The sequence below is a fragment of the Talpa europaea genome, assembly GCF_964194135.1.
Source record: "Talpa europaea genome assembly, chromosome: 6".
Classification (NCBI taxonomy): domain Eukaryota; kingdom Metazoa; phylum Chordata; class Mammalia; order Eulipotyphla; family Talpidae; genus Talpa; species Talpa europaea.
In genome coordinates, this window is record NC_140072.1 from 45,245,994 (window position 1) to 45,264,030 (window position 18,037).

Here is an 18,037-nt window from a genome sequence, read left to right on the forward strand (position 1 = left end):
TAACACAATCATTGCGAGAACACATTTCAATCCTTTTGTAATCACAAGAGCTTTTTTAAGTATAACCCAACTAAAAAAGGTGCCGGCACATACACAGAAAGGGAGAAATGGAACATTCTTGCAAGCCCCAAGTCTAGTGGGAAGTGTGGCAAAGGCAATCTATATAAAAATAATGATACATTAATTACAATATTTACATGTATATTAATTACAGTATTCAATCTTTATCCTGCCATTGTTTAATTTTAAGATGCACAATTTTTCACATCTAAATTTCCCTGAAATTGGCATACTATTAACCCAATACAAATTGAGATGCAATTGTATAAACTTCCTTTAATCGTCATCTTATAAGACTGAGCAGTACCAACATCACAGTATAGGCCACAAAGGCTAAGTCCACAACAGGCGAGGGGAAACCATACCCAAAAGTGTGTGAAGCCAATGTAGGTATGCGGAGCTCATGCTGAAGTCAGACCTATACATTCAGTATGTGTCTAAAGAACTGAAAACGTAGGTGCTGTTTCTGTTTAATGGTGACCCTTGAAGGATGTCTTGGTAAGTATCCAATTAGGAATCTGATCCAATTTACTTAATGTTGTGTCAACTGTACTTCAGATTTAATCAAATCTGTATGCTGCATTTGTTCATCTATGGAGAACTTACAGGATGTGGAGAACTCAGAAAATCTGAGTATCAGGTATGAACAAAGACATGTTTTTATGTCATAGTAAAATATTACCATCTCAGTTCACAAGTGTGATTACAGTAACTATGCTAGGCTGGCAACTGCTCCTGATTTGCCCGCTTTATTTGCTTTCACTGGTGTCGGTGTCACTGTCACTATCGCTGTCACTGGTCAATGCAGTTAGATTTCCCAGGGCTTCCCTGTAAGGAAAATAAAGCCAGAAGGTTACAATGCAATTCAGTCTGGGTGTGGAAGACTGCAGGTGCACTAAACTACATTAATAACAAATAAAGTTTCCAATAGTCAAATCTATCGGTCTCCCTGACTTAAATGACAAAAGAAATAACCATTTAATTTATACAACCTCACTTTTTGCCAAGGAAGAGAAAATTCCAGGGATAGGAGATCTATAAACATTTGAATGGGCATATGGACAAATAAATAATCAGTTCCATTTTGATCTTTCCACCAGACAGAAACCACTTACTGTTGTTCCTGGCTCAATGCAAAGTCTGCCACCACTCTCTTTGTCAGGCTCTCACAAATTGGTAAGCTGAAGGCACCTGCCAGCTTCACTACCTCAATTGCCTGGGCAGGGTTGTTGGATGCTTTTGCACTGTCCATAAACTCTTTCAGCAACTCATTCCTGTTAAAAGAATGGTAAAATGTCTATTGATATAGTAAGTCCTAAACTCTTCAACCCACCTCAGAAGAGTAACAAGCAGAATATTTTATAAAGGTCAGTCTTAAGTGCTCCACAGTAGCTTTGGAGGTAAAGTTATAGGAAGTCTGATTTTAAAGGGTCAAAGAGATAATGAACAGTGGTTCAATATGCGTCCACTGAGGATCTATTCAATGTATCTAACATGTACTGCAGTTGCAAAACAGAAAAAGCACTGCTTGCCTTGGGACGCTTCAGGCAGTAGCAGCAACTGCCATTTGCTTGTCTATCAGAGACGCACCCAACTGCTGTGGGTGAAATAGATGAAAAAATTCCAAACAAAAGAAGAAAGAGTTAAGACCACCTTACAGGCTTCAACTTACCTAGGGATCTTATTATGCTTCCTGAAAAGTCCCAACATTTTCCTGTACAAGACAAGGTAGGAGAAAGATTATGAATACCAACAGAACATAAGTCAATCAGGTGACCACAGCTGTTTGCCTAGATTGAGAGACTAAGAGTCCTTGCTAACGGCAGTGGAAACTCCTAAAGACACATAGCAGTGAGCTTTATTGGTTCCCGGCGCCATTTTTAATCAGTCACCTGCAGTACTTTCAATCCCCTCTCCCTAACTTCATACACGCATATCACAAGTTTCACAGGCAAATTTAATTTGTTCCTAGTTTTGAGATTGGCTGGGGTATGTTCCTTTCATTGACGATTTTTTCAGTCCTCCCAAGTAGGGACTATGTTCTATGGGCAGTGTGAAGAGATGGATGCAACAGATTATGTTCCCTTTCCTCTGTTACAATCCAGTATGCGATCCCTGTGTCCTAAAATTCTGGTATGAAGAGCAGGCTCAGATTGTGGCATCAGTCTCATGTAAGTGCTCACCATCAACCTGCCACATGCAGGATTAAAGGAGAAACACAAACATTCAGCTCCCATGATTCAGCTGAGGTCCGTACCCCTGCGCCAATCATCACAGCCTGATTCATAACAAGTGTGCGCCAGCCTGAGTTAATGCATTTGAGCATCAAATGTTATGTCACTAGCAGTATGGCAGTTCATGTGTGTGATTCACACTCCTAAGACCATTTGAGGCAGCAAAGCCTTCACTTTTTGTAGAGATGGTGAAAAGCTACATTTTATACTGATAATCCTATGTTCAAATAAGGTTCCTTTCCTGTGCTGAATAAGTTATGCACAAATATTCCACACACTGCTCTTAGAGGTAAAACACATTTATATCCAAAACAAAACAGAAGAAACAGTTAATTGTCACCACTACACCTAAGAAATAATTCTTCAGTTGATGTCTCTGCTTTTAGAAAAATGAATATGCATAAAGTTTCCATTCACAAACAGTATGTGAATAAAGTGCTGACTGAAACCAAAGTTGATTCTACTCAAGGCCATGTTTAGTAAATACTGGGAAATGCCAGTTTCCTGAAGTCCCAGTACACATTTTAAGCTGGGATGTAGGGAGAGCATCCACAAGTAAAATAATTCAATAACTAAATATCTAAAACATTTCAAAAGTTTCTTTGGTCACTTTGTTGTATTTACGTGGGTTAGATAAGTGACTTATTTGCCCAGATACAGAAAACAGAAAGGTCTGTTTGCCCACTTAACCATACTGTTTGTTAAATACATCGTGTATTGGTTTTCTTCCAGAAGTCTGCTTTTCTATTGATATAGTAGGTCCTAAAATAAAGTTCTGTTACAATGTTGCTGGGCAAAAAAAATTCTTGGCCCAAGTCATTACTCAAGTAACTTAGTAAATTCTTTGATGTAATGTCACAGTTTCCAAGAACCTATCAATGATGTTGCATTGGACTTACTAAATTTGGAAGCTTGCATAGAAAACTCATGTGATACTCATTTGTGTACAAATACTCACCAGGCTTCCTGGGTTCTCCCAGCCCTTAAAAGGAGGATAGCTATACAGTTCAGAGAGGTGGCTGGCCATTCTTGAGTGGTCTGTCTGGCATCTTGGCTTTCATAAGTAGATTTGATATCTGCAGCACAGTCAGCAAATGCTACCTGAAGCTGAGAGATATTCTAGGAGTCAGCAGAGCTGCTGGATTGGTTTTACGATAATTGAAGTTCAGGAGACTCCACAGGCCCATTTAAACTGTTAAGCAGTGAATTTTTCATTAGAACAAAACATCACAGCACAAATAGTAGAGGTGAAAGGAAAAAAAACCTGGAAAAACACACTGCCCTGGGCAAACAATATAATTAGTCACTTCTTTTTTTTTTTTTTTTTTAAAATAGAGGCATGTTTATTTATTTATTTGTTTGTTTGTTTTGTTCATACATGCACTGGGTACAGTCAGAAGTGCGGGAGGGCGAGAGAATTCACCAGAGCCAGAGCGGGGAGCAGAGCAGGCAGAAGGACCGAAGTACACCGCTGAGGGGAGCAGCGGGCGGCAGGAGAGGTCTGCGGGCCATGTGGGACCCTCCTCCGGTGGCCGGGGAGCAGCCGGGGATCGAACCGGCGCCGCAGAGGCTGCGGGCAGTTTCGCAACCCAGCACTCAACCGCTGCGCCACTGGGGAGGCCCAATTAGTCACTTCTTTTAAATCCACTATGGGTTTTCCTTTTAGATAGCAAAGAAAAAAATAACTGCAAGCTGCTACTGTCAAGACACAGCTATTTTCATGCTGCTTGCTTTGCTTTCTAAAACATGATTTTAGAAACATCCTGCAAGTACTGGGTTATGTCTAGATGTATAATTTTAATAACAGTAACAAAATGAACTTTAATAACAGTAACAAAATGAATGTCAATGTAGACCTACCTCTGGTGGGTGCTGATCCCTTGCCATGAGCACCAGAATCTCTTCTTTCAGGTCATTGCGGTAAGTGTGACCATATTCTTTACTATCTTGAAACAAAAAAAGAATGTAGTGAGAAGTGATCACTGTCATGTAAAGCCGACACCACTCTGGCTGACTTTCATCCAATGTCAGTTGTCATCCCTAATTCTTGGTGGGTGAAAATAAGCTGCTGATATCTATTTCAAGATTAAAAAAGGAGAATGAGTCATGATAAAAATGGACAGAATAGCAGTTAAGTTACTGCCAGTAACCTGCTCTTGGTCAGGTGTTAAATACAGCATACACACTACAGTTGAGCGGGCACCACATCCATAGGCTAAGACTACAGTTTGGGCACTGTCAATGGTCTGATCTGTAAGTATTTCAGACCTGGAACCTTGAGGCAGGCAGAATCTGACTTTATGATCAGTCACCAACTATAGCCAACTTATATACAGAAGACACACCAACACATAGTCACGACTGTTAGAAACGTAAGTTCTACTCACTGGTGTGCAACCAAACCACTGTGAAGCAACAACAGAAGAATGAAAAACCTTGGACTGGAGAACTAAATTTAGATTAGGATATGTTATATAGTTGGCACTGATCCTTGTTATGTCATGCCCATATCCACAAACCTCAGCTTATATCTGTAACATAGGTAATAATTTAGATCATCTTCAATATAATTTAATTCATACATTATGTAACATGAGCAAATGGCCTAAATTGGGGTATTCAATTTGGTGAAAAAGGAAAGTTTTCATCATACACAAAGTTAACATGTTTCCTAGACAAAATGAAGCACCATATTACCTGGACAGATAAACTGAAACTGACCTTTCCAAATCTGAGGAATCACTTCTAGCCGGTTGGCCACATCTAATGCTTGGAGAAGATCTATCAATGTTTGGGAGTGGGGAAAAAAGACCTGATTAAAAGAAATACATCTTTATTCATCAGCAAAAATGACCACAAACATGTACAATGATAAATAACAAGCAATGAATCATCTTACTGAAGGTATCAGGTCCTTATACCACTTCAAGGTGACATCAATTTGTTCCATTGCACAAAGCAAATTGAAGAACTTGGAACTGCAATGGAGAGAAAGAGTATGTTTTATCTAAAATCCCTAACAGGGAAATTTTAAAAATGTATGATTGTGTATTAACAATAAACAAAAACAGGTTACAAGATGCCAACAATTTCAAGTTACATGGGCCAATGTTAATATCTAGAGGTGCTAACTGTGCTTTCTGGACTTTCCAAAGAAACCCTTATCCTCAACTGGTCATTCATGACTGCCTCCTCAGTATATTTTCACCTCATGATGAGATTTTAAAAGCATTCAGTGTGAAACAAAGATTTGGACACAAAGAACAACCATTACACACCTTAAAAAGGCGGCTGCCTTTTTATTTTCAAAACAATGGTTTTGCCTAAAAGCAAACCAATTTACGGAGGCTACAGTATCTTCATCTTTGAAAACAAGAGGTTGTGACATTACCTTTAGGAACTCATAAATTCAAGTACAAAACGGGGTGCAAAGGAAAAACGTGTGGGTTTAAAGTTTTGTGAGGAGGGCCTCCCTGGTGGCACAGCGGGTTGAGCGCCGTGCTGTGAAGGTGTCCGCAGCCTCGGCAGTGCGGTTCAATCCCAGCCGGCTGGCGAGAATCCCACATGTGCCACAGACCTCTCCTGTCACACCCACTGCTCCCCTCAGCAGTGTACCTCAGTCCTTCTGCCTGTTCTGCTCCCTGCTCTGTCTCTGGTGAATCCTCTTACCCTCCCGTGCCTCTGGCCTGTACCCCAGCTCTTGTATTAAAAACAAAAAACAAAACTTGTTTTGTGGGGAAATTAAACTTAGAAGATACACGTTAGACATCACAATCTGATACATCACTTTTACTAGACTGGTTGAATTTCAAAGCGCTCAACTAACATGTTGAATCTGCTGTGTGCTGTCTGAAATCAGAGACAAGGTAGACCAACAGCCTCACACTTCAGTATCTACTAATGGCTGCTAAAGGTGCTCCACTAATATGCAGAAGGATACATTTCCAACATACTTACTAATAGAAATTACGCCGATGATCAGGTCCAATGAACTTCCGATTGTCTCCAGTATTTAAAAGGCTATGTACTTGGTAACCAAGTTCTAGATCTCTGAGAGATGAGCACTGAAAATTTGCAAATGATAAGCATCACTCAGATCATTATCAACCAGTGGCTCATTACAGAGACAAAAAGTACAACTGTTTGTGGAAATACTTATGCTGATACACTATTGTAGTAAATGAGAAACTGAAGAAAAACCCTAAAACAAACCCTCAAGATCTATTAAATTTAAATCAGAATTATTTTGTTCTAGTAATTACATACCTTTAGAAATCAATCCTACAAAAACACTTGGTCAAATACAGAAAAGAGCTCACTCTAGTATAACAGCAAAAAAAAAAAAAAAAAAAAAAAAAAAAAAAAAAAAAATCCATGAAGTAACTCCAAAATTCATATACAGAAGAAGAGTTAAGTAAATTGTCATCCTTCCCACCTATGAAATACTATGTTTCTGTCAACAAACAAAACACCATGAAATGTGTCTAGAAGGGATACACAGTAGATTGTAAAGTTACCTTAGGGGAATGAATATGCTTATCCTGAAACTGCTTTTAAATTTCTTATTATGAAGATGATAAAATGAAAAACCAAAATTATCAATTTAAAAGCTATTGATAGGCAAATATGAAATACTCTGAAACCGTATCTGAACACAGGTACGAAAAAAAATAATGTATACGATAAACACAGGTTAGGGATATTATTATAGCTTAGTATAGATTTTAGAGAAAAAAAAAAAACCTAGAACCAAAGACACAAAGCAGTTAATAAGTGAAGGAGAGTCCCTTCATCTCCCCCATCACAGATAAATTGAGGGAATGGATAAAAAGAAAACAAAAGAAACAGTACTTACAACTCTCATGGCTGACTGGAAAAACATATCTGAAAATTAAGTTCATGACAGCATTGGTTACCATGGATAAAATGTATTTTCCAGTCAGTAATAATAATAAAAAAAAAGGCAACAAAATTGCTACTATGTAAGATAAACCTAAAGGAATACAAAGTTGACAGAATAGCAATGTGCCTTATGAGCTTTGGTTTTCTCAGAATAATCACTAAACTAGATCACACCTGGACCCTGCCACAGGGGTCTAGTAATGGCACTCAGGAGAACAGGCTCTCTGCCTGACACAAACAATTTCTGTACTTACCATCATCCGGGTCTTTTGGGGAAAATTTCTTCCCCATTATTTCATTCATGATATCATGGATTATTGAAGATGAGCCCTTTGAAGGGTTTTCTGCAAAACACGAAAGCACACTTCTGGTTACCACCACCAAGGGCACAGCATGTTACTCCAACTCTTGCATAGGCTTGGGTCAAAGCGGGGAAGGTACATACTTGCTCAAGTATGTATCCTACAGAGTGCAACTACCTATAAAATTTGGGATAGTTACAGGTTTTTTCCCATGAGCTGTGAATAGTCTTTTCCTTCTTAGTTATCTTCACAGGATTGTCTCTGTCTCTCTCACACCCCCCCCCACACTTGTACACTTAGAAAAATAGTATTTTTGCTAGTAATTCTTTTTATAGATATATCTTTATATTTCTAGCATAGATGAGATGATCAAGAAAAAGAAAACTGTAGAATTAATGGCTATGGGCAGTCTTTTAAAAATCACATGAACTTTCTATCAATAGATCAGAAAATATACCTACAAACCCCCAAATATAGCACTTTATCTACATTCCTTTCTTACCTTATCTAAACACAAATTACATACAAAACAGTTATGATAGCAAGTGCATTTCTATAATTTCCTAGGCATGTTTCCATTTGCTCACATTTGTAACCATTTTATGAGTTACATAAAAACCTCTTTTGTATGTTTTCTTCAGTATTTCAGGCTTTCTCCCTTGGGCAAATTTCTAGAAGTTTTTAATGTAAACAATTTAAATACATAAGACAAACTAACCTAACACTTGCCCCCCTACCTTGCTCCATGGTCACAATGTTACTTAGCAGAGGTACCACTGACTTTGGTTAGCAACTGAATCATCAATGGTATGTGAAGGTAGAGAGGAATGCAATCGTTGGAGTCAGAAACACTACTTTCAGTACAATCCCACGAAGGTTAAGTTCTAGAAGATACACTCATTTTAGAAACTGTCTACCTATTTCCAAGATGAAGCATATTCCCACCCTAAAATATAAAAAGCTTTTCTAGAAGTGAGTGTATGATTTTGTACAACTATCCATCCAAAATAATCAAGCTCGGGCCTCCCCCGTGGCGCAGCGGTTGAGCGCTGGGTTGCGAAGCTGCCTGCAGCCTCTGCAGCGCCAGTTCGATCCCTGGCTGCTCCCCGGCCACCAGAGGAGGGTCCCACATGGCCCGCAGACCTCTCCTGCCGCCCGCTGCTCCCCTCAGCAGTGTACTTCGGTCCTTCTGCCTGCTCTGCTCCCCGCTCTGGCTCTGGTGAATTCTCTCACCCTCCCGCGCTTCTGACTGTACCCAGTGCTTGTATAAACAAACAAATAAATAAATAAATCTTTAAAAAAAAAAATAATCAAGCTCTTCTCTATTGTTTTTATATATAAAGTATTACAAAAGAGAAGAACTAAAATTGCCTTTTCTGAACAAAGGGGTTCTTTTTCAGGTTGGGGAAAATGGACAACAATCATCAACAGATTATAAGTGCATATATATGTGTCTTCCAAGCACAGGGTAACATTATATATAACTCACTTAATCATCATACCCTGACAGTATCACTCAGGTAAGATCTTTAATGTATCCAGTCCCTTTTGATGCTGTTGCTAAATGGTAAGGATAAATTTCACCTCAAGTGTTTCCTGCTTTAGAGCAAAAGAACTCCCATGGGACTGGAGGACCTAAAAGTAGATGTCAAATGGGATCTTGAAGTTCTCCCACCAGGATTCAAAATAAAGTTAAGGTTACTATGGAACAGCATGTCCAACAGCTTTCTGTAAAGATGGGAATGTTCTTTGTATCACTGACTATGGTAACCAACATTTAGATGGGGCTAATGGGCACTATATGATGAAGGAATTTTAAATTTTAATAGCTATAACAGCTAGTTGCTATTAGCACAGGTCTGGAGAGCAAAAGAAACTCCAAATTCAAGTGCCTGCTGATCACTTCTAATTGTGTACCAATATTGCTAGTACACTGAACGACTTCACTCCAGCTCGTTTTACATCACAAAGGTTATTATTACTTCAAGCATAACTTCTTGCTTAGGCTGTAGGCTAACGTAAATTTGTGAATGCTCTATTATTATTTTTTAAATTTATTTATGCATACAAGAGCTGGGGTACAGGCCAGAGATGTGGGGGGGTGAGAGGATCCACCAGTGACAGACTGGGGAGCAGAACAGACAGATCGACCGAAACACACTGCTGAGGGGAGGAGCGGGCGAGATGGGAGAGGTTTGCCTCGCCATGTAGGTTTTTTCCTGGCTGGCCAGGGATCGAACTCACGCTACAGAGGCTGCGGATTGCTTCATAGTGCGGTGCTTAACCACCTGCGCCACCAGAGAGGCCCTCTTTTTTTTTTTAAAAAAAGATTTATTTTTATTTATACAAAAGCTGGGGTACAGAACAGGCGGACGGACCAAAAGCACTGCTGAGCGGAGCAGCAGGCCCAACAGGAGAGGTCTGCCGTGCCATGTGGGAATGCCCCTGGCTGGGCAGGAATCGAACCTGCGCTGCAGAGGCTGAGGACAACTTCACAGCGCTATGCTCAACCCGCTGTGCCACTGGGGAGGCCCTGTGAATACTCTATTCTTAACTCATAAGCAGAGAAGGTAAGCTACAACAAGTACATAAACTTAAGGGAACAGGGTTAACTTTCTACACATACGAACATAAACTCATACATACCATGTTGGTAAAACAGCTGAATAACATAGTGATATGTTGCAAGCGAGGGTTCTCAAATAACCAAGCAGACAGGAAAAAGAAAAAAAGAAAAGTCAAACACGGCTATCCAGATTACTGAGGCACACTGAATTAAGAACATAGTGATGCTGGTATTTAAAAGATGATGTACTTTTTCTTTCGAAGACACGCCCCAGCTCGTTTGATTAATGTAAAGGTGAAAAGGTGTCAAAAATCAAATCAAAAGTCCAGACCTATTACTAAAATGTTATAGCTAATATATTCTTCACTTAAGAGGACTAAAGCATACTGAATTGTATTCTAAAAATAACCTTATAAAACAATAACTGAAAACTATATAAAATACTAGCACAAATTTGGGCTCAAATACCTAGTTACACTAAAAAATATCATGGGGTTTAAAACTTAGCTAGTACTAAGTGAACAATTCTCAGAATTAAGAGAAAGCACTTAAAATACTAAAAGAATCATTGTAATTGACTATAAAGAACATGAAGATAAAGGGGTTCCCACTCTAGTCAATACATGTAACTAAGTATGCCAAATGATGGGAAGGAAATTTCCAACACATTATGAAAATAATAAAGAGTTTATGGTCTCTTTTTTGCTTCTCTGGACCTGAAACCTCTGGTCGGCAGACTCATTCTTTAGAACACATCCATACCTATTCCAATAGCTTTCATTTCACGCAATGTCTGTAAAGCTGGCAATTTTCCAAATGCATAAAATCTACGGAGACATTTCAGAATGGTATTGAAAGTCTGCAGATTTGGTTTTACCTTCTGAGCAACCATTTGTTTCAGCAGCTCCTAAATTAATAAGAGATAGTTATTATTATTTTTTTAATGCTGAGTAGGTAATTTGTTAAATATTACATTTTAAGAAAAGAACGTTTCTCTGCTTATGTCTATAGCAAGTTAATAAATACAGTCTTAAGTTACTAATTATGTTAGCAAGTTAGTACTGCTGCCTTTTAGAAGACCCCCTAGTCACCCCATTTCACATGATGAAGGTATCTAACCGTCTTTAATCCCTCTGGCTGGTAAGACTTCTGAATCTTAAGCAAAAGAACAGACTAGAATGGATGATGTGTTTTTTGTTTAAATGAGCAGCATGGTTTAAAAACATGTTCCTATCCCCAGATTACTTCAATCCAGTGATTTCAATTTTTTTTTAATTGTACCTGATAAAAAATTTTCAGGACACTTTTATATAGTAAAATATGTGAAATAAGTGAACAAAGCAACTTAGATCTTCCTGAATTCTAGCCGAATGCTCAGGGATTAAGTAGCTTTTTCTCCTCACATGTTAAGACACAGCTACTTCAATCACAGAATTGCTGAAAGAGCAGTGAGCAGGTAACCCCATCTAAGTAGACAGCACAGTGACATAAAATGCTCATATAAAATGCTCACTGAACACTATCTCCACCCCACATATTTGCAGCAAAACACTTTTGGGCCCACAGAGAAAAATGAAGGTAAAAATATCCTTACTAGTATGTTATTCCACTTTTCCTCAAATTTCTCGTTCGTTATCATTGCTGTTGCTTCTATCAATGCATTGAAAGTGTATACATCAGCTACAAAAGAAAAAAAAAACTACTTCAACAAAATTTGGGGTTGAAGATTAACTCCAACATAGTTCAATTTAAGGCAAACTGATCATGTACATGTGGCTCCTTGCTCATTGCTAATGGCCAAAACCAGAAAACCACCCTTTTCTCTGGATTTCTATTCCTGCTTCAATCACCAATACCACAAGATTAAAAGTGAGCCAGTGACTGAGGCAAGATTCAAGGATTTCACAAATTCTTGAGTGAAAAAAAACAAAGGAGGTAAGTGGAGTTCTCCAAATACACTTACCATGTAGTCTGTTGTTTAATAATTCAGCATATAACTTTAATGCCTGCACAGGAGCTCGGTGCTAGAAAAGTTAAGTTAAAGTCAGCATCATCAAATTTGTTCATTTAGGAAAAATCTGCATACCTACAGTTCTAGGGATGTTCCTGAGAATACAGTGTGAACAAAACGAAGTCCTGGCGTCATGAAGTTTATACTCTAGTGCAGTGATTCTCTACCCCTGTGCTTTCCAGATAACATCCTGGAGACTTTTTTGGGTCACATCTAGGGGGTGGTAATGAGGATGTACTAAAGGCACACAGCAGGTAGAGGCCAGGGAGCTAACCATCCTACAATGCAATGGGGAGCCCCCTCAACAAAAAATTATCTTATCCCATTGATAACTATCTTGTCAATCATTCTAAGGTTGAGAACCTCCAATTTAGTGGAAACTAAAGATAAAATTAGAGAAATAAAACAAGTGTTACCTTCACCATTCCTCGGATCATTGTGCAGTAGGAATGTGCATTTTTCTCTGGCATTAGAGCAAAGATTCTCTCAGCATTGTTTTTTGCTCTAGAAGACACAAGAGAGTAAATGTGAACTAGGGAATACAAAAAAAAAAAAAAAAAAAAACACCAATAATCGCTACCACAATTTATTGAGTTTACAATGCTCCAGACATGGTGCTAAGCACTTTAGGCATGTAAATCCAAAGTTTATTGCCACCAAATAAGGGAAGTACGGCTGTCATTTCAAAAACAGGAACAATGAAGGCTCAAAAGACTCAGTTATCCAAGGATTTGCAATTAAAAGGTGGAAGACCGAACAGCAAGTTTTATGAAAAATTTATATTCAAGGTACTGAACCATACACACACAGGACACACAGTAATGTCTCCTCACTCCATTCAATCATATACAATTTCCAAGAGGCAACCAGATCAAGTAGTTTCTCCTGAAAGCTGCCATGTTCTAGCATTATGTATATGTCACATTATAACACACTTCTTTTGTCTTTATCAAAAACAAAGGTACCGGAGCCTCCCTGGAGGCGCAAGGGGTTAAGTCTCACCACCATGAAGCTATCCGCAGCCACTGCAGCATGAGTTCGATCCCCGGCCAGGGAGCTAACCCACATGGCACAGCAGACCTCTCCTGTCTCAACCACTGCTCCCCTCAGCAGTGTATTTCAGTCAATCCACCTCTTCTATCCCCGCTGTCTCTGGTGAATCCTCTGAACCCCTGCATCCCTGGCCTATACCCCAGTTCTTGCATGCATGCATAAATAAAGGTACCATGTTATATACTAACTTGTAAGCACCTTAATTTTTCCTCTTACCAACATGTCTTGGAAATCAGACAGAATCAGTAGCTGAGCCAGCCAAAGACTATGCACTTAAATGGTACATGAAATTATTAAAAATTTACTAAAATTTAATTTTTGATTCTAGTCAATTTATTTTATCGAAACAGATTTTAAAATACATTTTGTTTTCTTAAGACACTACTACTCAGTTTATTTAAATTCTCAAACATTAAATGTTATTCTTTTGTTCAGAAGAGCTGAATACTTATGCTTCCTGGTCAGTACTTTCAATTTAGAACTACATTCTAGTACCTATGAATTCTTGTGTAATCAAAGATATTGAGTACTTTAGAATTTGATAACTATAAGGTAGGACTACTGACTAAACTACTAAAGAAACTATGCCATGTGAAGGTTTCGCAGACTTATTAAATGGGAAAAAAAATAAAGTGTCAATTTTTGCTGCTGGTTGGAGGTAAAGATCATATGCAGAAAGCCTAAACAAACGAGTGCCAATTGTGACATTTATACAGCACACTACAAAAACTATTTTAGAATATCACAGGATCACTTTTCCAGAGGTGGCAGGAACATTCCATGCATCATAAGAAATTATAATACATGGTTCCAACATACCGCCAAATAACACCATGTAACTGATGAGAAGTCTTCTTCTTCGGTTTCTCATGGTTTTCCTCCGTGGCCTCTTCCTGAAATGAGCCATCATCATCAGAAACAAAAATATGATAATGGAATGCATTTTCCTAATCAGATAACTCAAAATCAAAAAGGCAACGTAAACTCCAGGAAAAAAAAAATACAGTTTAAACAAAAAGCAAAGAAGTAACTCAGTAAATGTTACTTCCTAAAAAATTAAGTGAGCATATTTACAGATGTAAGTCAAATTGGCCCTTAAATCAACAATTGGCAGCATGGTGGAGATGAAAGCAGTGCTCTGGACAGCCTGGTCCAGCAAGAGTAAAAGGAAATCCAAATAATATAACCTGTTCCCTCAGAAGCTGTTACCTGCCTTGACCCATAGAAACACAGTGTTCATTAAGGTAAAAGCAAGAAAAAACAACATATCTTGGTATGGAATATAGCTTATGGCTAACATTATGCCAATACAAACTACGAATTTTTTAAAAAGACTAAATCTTGTCCTTTATTTATAAACCAAGCTCTGGGATGAGACTGATGTTGCCCAGATCAGGACTAGCTCTGTTAACTGCGGCTGGAGGGTAACTGAGTAAATCAGGCCCCAGAATCTAGAAGATACTCTGAAAATATAGGGCAGGACAACAGCCCATTGCCTATAGTTTAAGATTTAGTTACTTTGTACTAAGTAATCATATTTAGTGGCAAAAGATGAGAAAAGCTATACCGAAAGAAAAACACCCATAATCCTATCAGCAAGAAACTTTGATTTTCTTCCTTATGCATCTGAACAACTTTTAGTAGACTGGAACAACATGGTATTGTCTAGCCTGCTTTCTCCATTTATCAGTAAATGCATCTGTCCATAACCATGCAAACCTACACTAGTACCCTCAACAACCACACAACACATTTACTACAACTTACTGACTACTAGAATCTAGTTTGCTTTCAAGACTTTCGCATTTGTAAGTATGAATATTATGAAAAACATTATATATACATCTTTGTTCACCAGATCCAAAGGTTTCCTAGGGATCTATTTCTAAAAATAAAACTTAGGTTTAGGCCCCCCCCCCCCCCCCCCAGTGCCGCAGCAGGTTGAGCGCAGCTCTGTGAAGCTGTCTGCAGCCTCTGCAGCATGAGTTTAATCCCCAGCCAGGGAACAGCAACCCACATGGTGCGGCAGATCTCTCCTGCCTCGCCCACTGCTCCCCTCAGCAGTGCTTTGGGTCCATCTGAAATCTTAAAAAAATAAAAATAAAACTTAGGTTTAGAGACAGGCTACCACCAGTACTCCCAGGCCAGCCTTTAACACCACACTATACTAGCCCCACCAGGACAGTGCACTCACTCCTCTCTGGCTGCATGAAGTGTAAGTATTTGAGGGGGCTGATGTCTACTCCACATCATACTGTCACTGTAAATAGCAACAAACCTGCCTGCCCAAACTTGTCTGGTCTAAGCTTTGCCTACATGTGGTATAAGCAAGATTAAAATAAAGGAAACCAGGATTAAAATCCTCACCCAAATTCCTCTAGTTCCATACCACTCGTTATCAGGGCTACTGTACCATACCACATCTCAGAATAAATCTTTACCTACCTAACACATGGCACAAGAACCTGCCTTAACTCTGAGAAGGTATTTCTACCAAGAGAAACTTAAAATCACTGCCAAAAGCCATTACCAAATCCTCTGATTGTTCACGTTGCTGGAAATGATAATCAGCTGAGGGTTCTTGGTCACCATAGTAACACAACAAATCCAAAAGACAATTTGTTGTTTCCAGAGATACAGTGGTGCCTGTGGGTAGGAGGGGAAAAAAGGGGAAATATTCTGATATTGAAGAACTACACAAAGAAAAATACAAAGATACTGAAGAACTAAAACCTATTAACTAAAACTCTTCACATTTTGTGTGAGCTGTGGCTTTTGGGCTACTTATTCAGTACCACCACACTATTTTATCAATAAACAGAACATTCATACCACATCACCTGGAGTGATTCAGACAAGGACATAATCCTTACTAGCAAGTGGTTTGCAATAAAAGATTTAAAATCCAACATGAAGTCTGATTCTGTCCTCACTTATTTTATGTAGTCATATCCCCATGGTCTTAACTTTAATCTCCAAACTGAGATTAAAGCTTTTTGCCATTTAGCTTCCCAGATCCATTTTTACAAATGCAAGAACTATTCCATTTGGATCCAGGCCTTTATATAAACTTTATATAAACACGGTTATGAGGCAGAGTAACTCTTACTCACAACCAACTGGATCGTGTAACTGTGGCCACTTGCAAGCTCAGGTTCCTAGAGGGGCTTTAAATGAACCTAGTCACCTGCTTGCAAGAGCTGATCGAACATGTCCACAGAAGCTTTGACTTTTTTGAGCTTGATTCGTTCTTTCAGCGCAACTTCATTTGTATCTTCCATCTGAGGTTCAAAGTACTCAGGCATTAAACACTAGGGAAATAAGATGGCTAGCATTAGTACAAATAGGTAAAGGTGAAAGGATAACTAAGTAGGAAAAAAATTCTTAGCACCAACACACCAAAACCAGACTTCACTGTTCTAATTCATGTTTCATGTACTAAATATCATTTTAATGTGCTAATAAGCCTTTGTAGAGGATATTACTGGGGGGAGGGAGGGGGAGGATGCTTTCTTTTCAGGTTTATTGAAGTTATCTCCTATCTTAGAAAGGAAAATTTAAAAGCATCCAAACAGGGGCCTCCCTGGTGGTGCAAGGGGTTAAATCTCATACCATGAAGCTATTGGCAGCCACTGTAGCACGAGTTCCATTCCTGGCCAGGGAGCTACCCACATGGTGCAGCAGACCTCTTTTGTCTCACCCATTGCTTCCTTCAGCATGTATTTCAGTAGATCCGCCTGTTCCGCTCCCCACTCTGTCTCTGGTGAATCCTCTTACCCCCGCCCCCACCTCTGGCCTATACCCCAGCTCTTGCATGCATATATAAATCTTTAAAAAATAAAAGCATCCAAACAAATATTTAATATATATCTGAAGAATCTCATTTCCAAATAAATTTCCCAACTTAAAGCTAAACATTTTCCGCCGCTAAAACCACCTTACTTCCTTTTTTCTCCTAATCTTGGTTAAAAGTGCTAGAGTCCACCCACTTTCTAAAGTAGAAATTTTCATCCTTGATGCTTCTTTTACTCTGAACATTTAACACATACTCTAAATATACATGCATATATATCGTATATATATGAAAGTCTTCTACTTTACACCAGGTACTAAGTTTGGCAATGGGGATAAAAAAGGTGACTGTACCTCAAGACTAATGGATAAAGCAAGTAAGATACAACGTGAATGATAAATGACATGAGATCTTAGCAATAATAGGTGCAGTCTGCCAGTGAGGCAGGGCCCACACGGGAGGTTTCAAGGAAAAGTGAGCTAAGCACTTTGAAAGGGAGGTGGGAGGGTAGGGGACAAATCATTAACATTGTTGCCACTGTCTTAGTTCAGGATTTCAATATTTTAACCTATGCAAACTCATTGGCTTCCTTAATTATCACTAGCAGGAATCACTGCTTAAGCAGCAGAAGGGATGTGCCTGGATGTGTGTTTTGGGGAGCAGGGAATATGAGGAGGAATACTTCTTTAGACACAGTAATCTGGAGTTACTATTTCTACTAATAAACTCAGAAGGGCAAACACATCTGTTTCACTCACCACTGTATGAAAGTACTAAGTACAATGTCCAACTTATACCCACACTTCATGATTATATATAAACAAAGAGGAAGCTGGAGATAGATTTCAGAGTTCAAAGTAGGGGGACCCAGGCCAGATAGTCAAGAATGCCAAATGAAGTGAAAGAGTGATTAAATCAGGAAGCCTTCAGACAGGAAAAAGAGAAAGTAAGTGAGCATGGAAACCTAAAAAAGGAATCAATGCTTGAGTAGACAGAATGAAACTGAAAAGGAAGTCAAAGAGGAAAAGACTGGATTCTGGTGTCACAGAAAAACAAATGGGGAAAAAAGATGATAAGTAAACTATACAGAAAGAATTAAAAAGGCTTAGTATCGTG

At 38.8% G+C, this 18,037-nt stretch overlaps 1 protein-coding gene across 1 annotated transcript in view; it reads right to left on the reverse strand.

Annotated features, from left to right (window-relative positions):
* Positions 1-809: 809 nt before the first annotated feature.
* The window catches only part of PTCD3 (pentatricopeptide repeat domain 3), a gene marked incomplete at both ends in the record, with an annotated part of 30,291 nt that continues 13,063 nt past the window's right edge, over positions 810-18,037 (reverse strand). The window contains 18 exons of the mRNA XM_084235457.1: positions 810-888; positions 1,176-1,334; positions 1,733-1,774; positions 3,253-3,401; positions 4,155-4,236; positions 5,012-5,106; positions 5,194-5,272; positions 6,252-6,358; positions 7,150-7,178; positions 7,451-7,540; positions 10,145-10,195; positions 10,827-10,971; positions 11,659-11,744; positions 12,028-12,088; positions 12,492-12,579; positions 13,948-14,021; positions 15,659-15,774; positions 16,316-16,439. Coding sequence (XP_084091583.1) covers positions 810-888; positions 1,176-1,334; positions 1,733-1,774; positions 3,253-3,401; positions 4,155-4,236; positions 5,012-5,106; positions 5,194-5,272; positions 6,252-6,358; positions 7,150-7,178; positions 7,451-7,540; positions 10,145-10,195; positions 10,827-10,971; positions 11,659-11,744; positions 12,028-12,088; positions 12,492-12,579; positions 13,948-14,021; positions 15,659-15,774; positions 16,316-16,439 — 1,656 coding nt within the window. The remainder of the gene's footprint in view (positions 889-1,175; positions 1,335-1,732; positions 1,775-3,252; positions 3,402-4,154; positions 4,237-5,011; positions 5,107-5,193; positions 5,273-6,251; positions 6,359-7,149; positions 7,179-7,450; positions 7,541-10,144; positions 10,196-10,826; positions 10,972-11,658; positions 11,745-12,027; positions 12,089-12,491; positions 12,580-13,947; positions 14,022-15,658; positions 15,775-16,315; positions 16,440-18,037) is intronic.